The 10,344-nt window shown below is 43.9% G+C and overlaps 1 protein-coding gene across 1 annotated transcript; it reads left to right on the top strand.

The window, feature by feature from the left end:
* The first annotated feature begins 959 nt into the window (after positions 1–959).
* Positions 960–9,541, top strand: LOC125532950 (BTB/POZ and MATH domain-containing protein 1-like). The gene is made up of 3 exons (XM_048696792.1): positions 960–1,295; positions 9,262–9,344; positions 9,520–9,541. The coding sequence occupies exons 1-3, from the start codon at positions 960–962 to the stop codon at positions 9,539–9,541; spliced, it is 441 nt and encodes a 146-aa protein (XP_048552749.1).
* Positions 9,542–10,344: the final 803 nt, after the last annotated feature.

A 10,344-nucleotide genomic window follows, 5' to 3' on the forward strand; every position in this document is an offset into this window, starting at 1 on the left:
TTAGATATTTTTTTACAATTTATGCTTACTAATATGTTTGCATCATTGTTGCAAATTCTAGCCCTATTTTTATGATGGGATGATATGCAGCTCGTCTTTTACGAAGTTGGCATGGACAAACAAGAGGAAGGCTCCACCAAATATAACTTTGAAGCGGAGAGCTATATAGTTATGTTCGAGAGTCAAGACAACACTCATTTGTTAATCTATTTGTTGGTGTCTGTTGATGCTACATGTTGTATCAGGTTGATATATGGCTTGTGTTACTTTGGCTTATTGGAATGTGAACTATAAATCGTGATGTGGAATTTGCATTGATGTTTATAGAGTAATTGTCATGTGATGTGAAAATACCTTGTGTTGGTCAATGGGAAAATATTATGTGTGGAATTGGACCGACTAATAATTGTACAGAATACTTTTTTCCAACAGAAACAGAAAATTGTAGAGATGGTCATGGTCTAATAAATGTGCACTGATCAATCCATATTGGGCTCTTTATTGGGCCGGATGGCAATATTATATAGATACGCCCATTTGAAAAGCCTTTGTGCCGGTGGTCAGCAACGCATACGTAGTGTTGTTGGACTCTAACCCTATATGTTGCTACATAGCAACGTTTCTGGATGCCGTTTACCAACGGATATATATATATGTTGTTGTAGACCCTTGCAACGCCACCAACGGCAACGCATATTAATCCGTTGGTGTAGACCATTGCAACGTTTATACGAATGTACAACAACGCATCAATGCGTTGCTATAGGGGGTTCTTGTTGTAGTGCCGCCACCTGCTCGACCTCCTCACGAGCGGAAAGGGAGGGGACATATCTTTCGAGGTGGGTGGTGAAACGTTCCCCGCGCATAGGTACATCGTCGCTGCTCAGTCCCCGGTCTTCATGGCGGAGCTCTTGGGTCCTATGAAAGAGAAGGCGGCAGCCTGCATACGGATTGATGGCATGGAAGCCAAAGTCTTCAAGGCGATGCTTCACTTCATCTACGCCGACTCCTTGCCAGAGGCTGACAAGGACGAAATCGTGGGGATGGCACAACATCTACTTGTCGCCGCGGATAGGTATAACCTCCAGAGGCTAAAGTTGATGTGCGAAGAGACGTTGTGCAAGTCCATCAACAAAGACACCGCGGCGACTACATTGGCCTTGGCTGAACAGCATGGTTGTGATGGTCTTAAGAAGGCATGCTTCGAGTTCCTCGCTTCTGTTGACAACCTCAAGGCAGTCATGGCAAGTGATGGCTTTGCACATTTGAAGAGCAGCTGTCCCTCCATCCTGGAGGTGCTGGTCACCAATCTAGCTCCCTGGCTTCTCTAACTATAGAGCAACAAAAGCTGAAGATTTCAGAAAATTATTATGCAATCGTCATGCTACTACCATTACCGTTTAACCGTGAAAAGAGAGGTTCAAGTGTGTAACAGCATGTACCAACTATATATTTGGGCTCAGTACTTTTTTACAAGATAGGATGAGTAAATTGATTTGAGTTGTCTTTTATAGTGTGCTAAGTCTGGCCGTTCAATCCCCTTTGATTTAGAGACCTTTTAAAGTACATCAAATTAATATAAGCCAACCATTTTGTCCATCCAATGGACCAGATTAACACATACTACTTCTCAAACTGTGTAGTATTTTCTGCTAAAAGCGTGTACTAGTATTTTCCGTTAGAGGGGCAAAATCGGAACAGTGACATACCGATTTGGCAGTTAGGGGCAAAAACAGATCCAGTGTATGTGCATCCGACGCAGATGCTTGCTCCACTTCAACTTTCTAGTCTCTGCATCGACGCAGATGCTTCACTGCTAGATACAATCGTCACCACGCGTACTAAGTACTAACGCCTCGGACGTTGACATCATCCTTCATGCTGCTGCGATGGCAGTATTCTCAGCACGTTCGAGCTGCCGTGCTGGCGACGTCCACCTCCAGACCTCGGCTGCACCGGCTCGCCGGAGCCCATCCCGTTGTGCCCGGCACAGCTTCATGGTAAAAGAGCCAAGTAGATGTGAATGAAAAGCCGAGTTGTTGGACACCGCACTGTAATACGTATCTCTCGGTGGCCTCCATGAGCTCCAGTAGCCACTCCGCCGACGGATCGGCCGGCACGGACATGATTCTCCGGGACCATGAAAAAAGATCCTCTTCGTTGCGTCCCGATGGCTGCAGGCATGCAGCACTGCACGTCCCCCCTTGAGGCGGAGATGGTGGCGTGCGAGGAGGGGCTACGGCCGCCGTGCACTGCTCAACTCGTCCTTTGGTCTGACTGTTCCAATGCGGCGACCCTGATGTCCAGTACGGGCGCTTATCAGGCCATGAACCCAGTTACCCGTCGTTTGCCCGTGAAAAATTTAGGGTCAAAAGTACCCCTACTTAACTGGCCTGAAACGTTTAAGTACCGCCTAAATTAATGGTTGGATTAGAGCCAATACTACCCACTTCTGGCAGTAGTATGATGCACCGTAAAAAACCTCTTGATTTAATGACATCATGACTTATTTCAAGGGAGTATATAGCTCTACCAGGAGGCAAGGCAATATGTGACCTAGGATGGTCGAGTATATAGCTCTACATTTCAAGGGGTGGTTCTGTAGAAAGTATCAAAGTCTGTTCGTTTCATATTCCAGGTTATCTTAAATTTGAATCTATCACATGGTGTGTACAGTATTAAGCACCTCGTTGCGGGGTATCAATAAGGAACTTTCGTCGCATATCCTGGTTGGGGTGGGGGTCCTCTGTTGGGTTCATGGGCTATTCTTTTTTTTACAAGTATAATTCGGCCTTTATTACGGAATGTTCGAATTACAATCCGATAGAAAAAATGCTACCAGGAAACCAGGTATTACTTCAAAGCATTGACTAACACTCATGCTAAGAGCTTCCCTTGCGCATAGATGTGCTACTGAATTTGCTTCACGGCCGATGTAGAGAAGCTTCAATTCTTAGAAAGAGTCAGGCAACTTCTTTAACTCATGCAGGATATGAACACCATCCACTCTCGGAAATCCGAGAGTCCTTCCATAGATCGACTAGATGGGAGCAATCTATTTGTAGAATGATTTTCTGGAATCCGCTTGATTTGGTACACTCAAGGGCCTCCCTGCATGCTAATAACAGCTCGCTCATGAACCGATCAGTGACGGAGCATTGCGGAACACACCCAGCCTCCACAAACTCTACATGTTCATTTCGAACAACACATATACCCGGACCCTGCCTTGCGCCCATGGGGATCAAAAGAGCCATCCGTGTTGATCAGAAGCCGGCCTGGAGGGGGTCGCTTACGTACGTGATTGTGTGACTGCACCACTGGCTCTGTCAAAGGCAATTCCAATGATGACACTAGTTCAGAAACCAGATCAAGATATGCTAGAGACTTCTCTTTCCCATGCACAAAGTTGTTACGGCCAGCTGTTCCAGATATACCACATCACGCATCAAAATATCCCCACCCCAGAAGCTTGGGTGTAAACGTGGCAGTTTGACACCTCGCTGAAAATATGCCTCTACCCAGAATAACTTCCCATGCTCACATTCAACAAGAACGTGAAAAATAGACTCATCAGTATGAAGGCACAATTTACAGGTTCCAGAACTCTCGGATCCACTTCAGGAATTTCACGGGAAAGAACTTGGTAGTACGTCGGAGTTGTAGGCTGACCCTCCGAGGTCACAGATGGTGTCGCCATTCACCTGGACCTGGACCCAGAAAAAGTATCGGAATAGCTCATACTGAGGAGCCATTCCAAGAAAGCACTCGCTAAAAGTGATGAAATTGGAACCCCGTTGGGCGGAATATGATGCAGTTGACAGCCAGTTGACAGCCAAAGAAGTAAAGCAGCCCGCGCATAAAGTAGTGCAGCGTGAAGCCGAGCCCTCACCTGAAGTACTCCCGATGAAGCACATGCCCGCCGGCGTCAGGAGCCGGCGGGACCTCGCCGTCGGGGATTTAGCGCACCAGATCCACCGCCATAGACTTCTCGGCCACGAGCTGGTCGAGTTCATCAACTGGGACCGCCGACGGGAACCGTTTCCTCATGGTCTCATTGGCGACCCACAATGATGGGCACAAAAATGTGAGGGAACACATCTTAAGTATAAGCAATGTCGCTGTTCGCACACGAACACGTCACCGTGTACCCTCGACGCCGGGGGTGATGCACCGCAGCTCACGTCGAAGGAGACCTGCCGGAAGCGCGGTACGCAAGACAATCCGGCGGGCGCTTTTAAGGACCCGAAACCCCACACGCCCGGGAGGGACCCCGTCAGGGCGCGTAGCGGCTATGGGCTGCCCTAGGTCGACCTAATCACCCCTAGGGCCTCGAGGTTCGCCGCCCTACAATGAAGAAGAACGAACGAAGAACGAGGAAGAAGAAGAACAAGGGAGAAGGAAAAGTAAAGGTAAAAGATGTAGATAGATTTGTTCGATTGTGTGTTGTTTCAATCGGCCGTCACCCCCAACATATATAAGAGGCGGCTGGACTTCCCGTACAAGAAAAGGACTAAAAATTCCGTCCAAAACATCAAAAACCCTAACTTAACTCGGATAGGAATCTTTGGCAATTTCCAGATCAATCTCGGTCTCACCGATTGGTTTGCTTCGGTCCCACCGAGTGAACGTGGTCAACTTTCTGTAACTTTCTGGATCAATCTCAGTCTTACCGATTAGTTTGCTTCGGTCCTACCGGGTCAACATTGCCAACTCTCTGGTAAATTTTCGGACAAACTCGGTCTCACCGATCAAATCAACTCGGTCGGTCCGAAATGACTCTGCAGCTTTTGTTTCTGACCTTGTTTTGCCTCCACAGGTTGCATGCGAACTCGGATTAAGACGATTTTTATATCAAAATCAATCGTTTCGACGAGACGCACAACTTTCATGTTGAAACAGATTCCACCAGAGGCCATCTTGATTGAGTTTTATGCATTTTTTTACTCTGGTGTCAACATGAGCATCTCTGAACTTGTCATAACTTTTGAGTCCGAGCTCCGTTTTAGACTATCTTGATATCCATCTTGATCTTCTCGAAGAGAGACATTCCAAGGTGACTTCCAATCATAAGTTTGAATTGTTCTTGATATAACCTATGCTAATTTTATGACTATGCCAATTTTGAGCGTCAACACATGCCCCCCTGTTTTTCGGCATAGCTAGCGTGCCGAAAAATAACTTGTACCATGTTGGTTCTAAGGACGATGTCAACACTCCATCGTCCATTCTGCATCTTCTTAGGACGGTAAGTATATATCGTCCATTACTATGTAAACTTCATTCAAAGCACATATAGCCGAAATAAACAAATGAAATGACAAATCAAGTATTTCGGCCCTTTGGATCAGCAACAAACTTGTAGCTAATCAAATGTATAGTGATTTGGCAATACCCTTTCATGATGTAAGAAATTATATTGCATCCATGGATTATAATAAGTCCATTGAGGGTAACCAATCATACTTGATGACGAATTCCATGGCATAGGCATCAATGACATAGTTGAAGAATATGGATAATGTGTGGAACGAAGATGTTGAAACCTTCGGCTTGGTCCTTCATAGTTTTCACTCTTTTCCTTCTTCATCTTTGCCGCACGTCGTGTAATGGATGCTTTCACATAATTCTTATTTTGAGCACTTCCTTTGGGAACCCATGCCATGTTCCTTTCTTCAAGTTCATGTGCACTAAGTTTTTGTAGTTCCCTCTTTTGCCAATAGGATAAGACGAGTGGGCATCTCGGCTGTGATTCTGTTTTGACCAATGGCAATTTCTTTTTGGCCTTGTGCACTCTCAACTTATTTTCTTCAGATTTGGCACTTCGACTCTCAATAATTGGTTGCTTTGTCTCATTGTCTTTAGTAGCCAATGTCAACACATTAATTGGCTCTTTTTCATTTGAGATCAAATCTGAAGTTGCACTCTTACGACCATCTCTTTTAACACGGTAAACTTGCTTGATCACCTCTTTCTTCTTCCTTGAGCTCTGGACCAATTTCTTATGACTGAAGCAGTCTTTAACATGTGATTGTTCAAATGTTGATCTTCTCGGAGCTGCATAATATTGGTGAGATGATCTAAAATAAGATGGAGAATGTGCCCTTGTATCATACCTGTCCCATGATGGGTATGGATCTATATGAGCATAGGGAGGCATCCACGACATTGGCATTGGTGGCTTAAAATAAGGATATGAATATGTTGCATTAAAATTCTCACTTTGCCAATACCAATCCTCATATTTGCGCCTTGGGGGTGATCTTGGTTTCTTTCTAGGATTGGGCCGACAAGCATTCTTCTCATCACTCTTCTTTTGATATTTATCCAATAGTTCAACAAAGCCGATTTTTGATCTCTTATACTTGCGCTTATTTCGGCCTTTGTTTTCTTTTGATTTGCTTTCGTCGATCATTGGATTTGCTTGGTGCCCCCCAGTCTTTGGCGTCTTCATTGTAGTTTCGATGGAATTCTCGCCCTCAAGATTATGTTCATTATGCTCTTCAACAACTTGATTACTTGAAAGCTCGATCCCATCACCTGTAGTTTTTACCTTTTCTTTAAATGGATCGGCTTGAAGCAGCCGATGCAAAAACCTTTTGCCATCAGGACCAATTCGAATAGACTCGTCATCTGTTGGTGTCTCAACAAATTTTAATCGTCCTTTATCAATGGCCGATTTAACTATTTGATGGAACATCTTGCAATCCTCAAAATTATGCTTGGACGAATCATGCAACTTACAATACATTCGTCCCTGGACAGATGGCTCAACATGGTGGTCAAGAATTCTAATATAATTATTTCTCAAAAATAAATCAAATATTTGATCACACATGCTTGAACTGAAGGTAAATTTTTTATTCTCTAGCCGATCTTGTTGTGAGAACGGCTTTGGAGTTAAGCAAATGAATGATTCAGATTTTGCATCACCCCATTCGGCTATGCATTGTGTTTTGCACTCTACCTCCGATGTCTTTGGATAAGAAACTATACTGGCATCGGTTTGCTCAGAAGATTTTAACCTTGGCTTTAAATTTCTGAAACAAAAATAGTTAAAACATACATGTCTCAATTGAGACCAAGTGTAAGCCAAGTAAGAAATAAGCAAAGCTATCCAATTAGATATGAGCTTTAGATAAAGCAACGGGGAAAGCCTTGGCTGCAATAATTTTTCGCTATCGGTCTTTCTGAATGGCACAATGGGTTGACCGATATGCTCAATAACAATTTTGTTGCTAACAAGTAAATAACCCTTCTTCATTGGTCTTTCAAAATTACTTATGAGGATTTTTCTAATAGATGCATCAACTATGAAGTTGCGACCAAATCTGGAAATAGGAAAATTACTTGCTAGGCATACTTTTTCAAATTTATTGGGAGAGCATGATGGTGGTGTGACTTGAACAATATCTTGATCTATCTTTGGATGGCTCCCCAACGCCTTATCATCATCTTTTTCTTGATTCCATGCAACATTACTTTGAAGATCCTTGTCAGCCGAACTTTGTTCAGCTACTTGCTCTTGTCCTAGAGGCTTGTCAATTTCTACGGCACGAAACTCATAGGGCAGGAAGTAGGTTCCGCTAACTTCAGAAAAATCAAGCACCGCTATTTTCCTACGCTTGCCATGCCCTTTCTCAATAATGCTTGCTTCTTTGGATTTGATGGACTCAGAATATATACTACTTGATTCGGCTTTTTCAATAACTGGATTTTCTTTGTTACCCGAATCAATATCTTTATCTTTTTGAATTTGCAAGGCTTCTCGCTCTTGTCTAATTTTAGCCCACATCTCAGCTTGGCGAGCTTTGAACCTTTTCATCTCAATTTCCATCCACTCCTCATGAGATTGCCCCCCAATACTTTCAGACTTTTCCGGCAATGAGGTGCCGAAACTTTGCAATTGTTTAGGGGGTACGCTAGATGGTACAACACTGGGCGACTGCATCATTTGCACAACTCTAGCTTTTACTGCAGCAAAATCATGAGGCTTCCCTCCTTCTATTAGTTCCTGTCGAATGGAGTTGCACAAATCCCAAGAGAATGTAAGATTGTTCTCAACCACCCAGTCTGGATATGGTTGCCCCCCGATGCTTTTAGACTCTTTCGGCAATAAGATGTTGCCGAAATTCTGTAATTGTGTAGGGGGTACATGATATGCCACGGTAGTAGGTGAAGGCATTTGTGCTCCTGCAGAAGTTTCACTTATTCGGCCATGACCATGAAGGTGCGGAGCCGAATTATGGACATCAACAGTTGCGTATGGTGCCAAAAAATTAGTAGCATTAGGTGTAGCATATGATGTTTGAGGGTAATTGGCCAAATAACTAGTAGCAACATGGCCAATTCCCCTATCCACCGGCACGTTTGGATTCACATACTGCAAATTAGTTGCCGAGATAAAAAGGTGAAACACTTTCTTCTATGCTATTGGAAATTTTAACATTAGGTGTTTCAAATCGATTAACCGAACCCATCATGTTGTTCATCGGCATATGGATTTGTGGGGTTGCCGATGCATGAGGGTTGGGATACATATGTTGCATGTTGCTAAAATTATATGAAGTAGAATCATGGAGATTTTGTTGCATCGGCCCTTGCACATAATTAGATGCATGATTGATAAATATAGGGCTAGCCGATACATTATGCTCATTAGATGATCTAGCAACAACATACGCATTATTTGCATCTACATATGTGAATTGGGTATTCATATTACCTTTGTAGATTGCAAACCCTAGATGACGATCTCTTCGTAGCAAGAACGGGCCGGAGACCGTTCAAAGCTTCTTCCCCAGCGGAGTCGCCAAAAAGTGTGTTCGCACACAAACACGTCACCGTGTACCCTCGACGCCGGGGGTGATGCACCGCAGCTCACGTCGAAGGAGACCTACCGGAAGCGCGGTACGCAAGACAATCCGGCGGGCGCTTTTGAGGACCCGAAACCTGACACGCCCGGGAAGGACCCCGTCAGGGCGCGTAGCGGCTATGGGCTGCCCTAGGTCGACCTAATCGCCCCTAGGGCCTCGAGGTTCGCCGCCCTACAATGAAGAAGAACGAACGAAGAATGAGGAAGAAGAAGAACAAGGGAGAAGGAAAAGTAAAGGTAAAAGATGTAGATAGATTTGTTCGATTGTGTGTTGTTTCAATCGACCGTCACCCCCAACATATATAAGAGGCGGCTGGACTTCCTGTACAAGAAAAGGACTAAAAATTCCGTCCAAAACATCAAAAACCCTAACTTAACTCGGATAGGAATCTTTGGCAATTTCCGGATCAATCTCGGTCTCACCGATTGGTTTGCTTCGGTCCCACCGAGTGAACGTGGTCAACTTTCTGTAACTTTCTGGATCAATCTCAGTCTTACCGATTAGTTTGCTTCGGTCCTACCGAGTCAACAATGCCAAATCTCTGGTAAATTTTCGGACAAACTCGGTCTCACCGATCAAATCAACTCGGTCGGTCCGAAATGACTCTGCAGCTTTTGTTTCTGACCTTGTTTTGCCTCCACAGGTTGCATACGAACTCGGATTAAGACGTTTTTTATATCAAAATCAATCGTTTCGACGAGACGCACAACTTTCATGTTTAAACAGATTCCACCAGAGGCCATCTTGATTGAGTTTGATGCCTTTCTTTACTCTGGTGTCAACATGAGCATCTCTGAACTTGTCATAACTTTTGAGTCCGAGCTCCGTTTTAGACTATCTTGATATCCATCTTGATCTTCTCGAAGAGAGACATTCCAAGGTGACTTCCAATCATAAGTTTGAATTGTTCTTGATATAACCTATGCTAATTTTATGACTGTGCCAATTTTGAGCGTCAACAGTCGCGGCAAAGCTCAAAACAATGAAGTGTGACATGAGCGAAGAGCTTCTTGTGCTCTTAGTTTTTAAGTCACTATCCTCACAGTTCACTTCATTCAAGATAAACTATAATCCTCCTAAAACTAAATGGACACTGCCTTAACTCATACACACCATGCTCAAGAGGAAGAGAGAACGAAGAGTGAACAAAAATGCCAAATTTTCCATGTCAACTCTGCAGAGAAATCATGAAAGAAATGCTCAAAAGCAATAACCTGCCCAACAACAAGAAATTTTTCAAAAAGAATGCTCCAAAGCCTAAGCAATGCAATGAGCCAAGTTTCTCACGTTCTGCTCCTCCAGCGCATGCTCCTGTCAATCTTACAAATTGCGATGGAGAGAGACTTTCCAACTTCTACAAATAGACAAATCTTGGAACTTCCGGGTTTTCTTAAGTGGCTGAATAAAAATGGTAAGGATGAGATCACTCTTGCAGATGAATCTTTATATGTTGATTTTTCTAAATTTA

This window comes from Triticum urartu, chromosome 1 (assembly GCF_003073215.2).
Source record: "Triticum urartu cultivar G1812 chromosome 1, Tu2.1, whole genome shotgun sequence".
Classification (NCBI taxonomy): domain Eukaryota; kingdom Viridiplantae; phylum Streptophyta; class Magnoliopsida; order Poales; family Poaceae; genus Triticum; species Triticum urartu.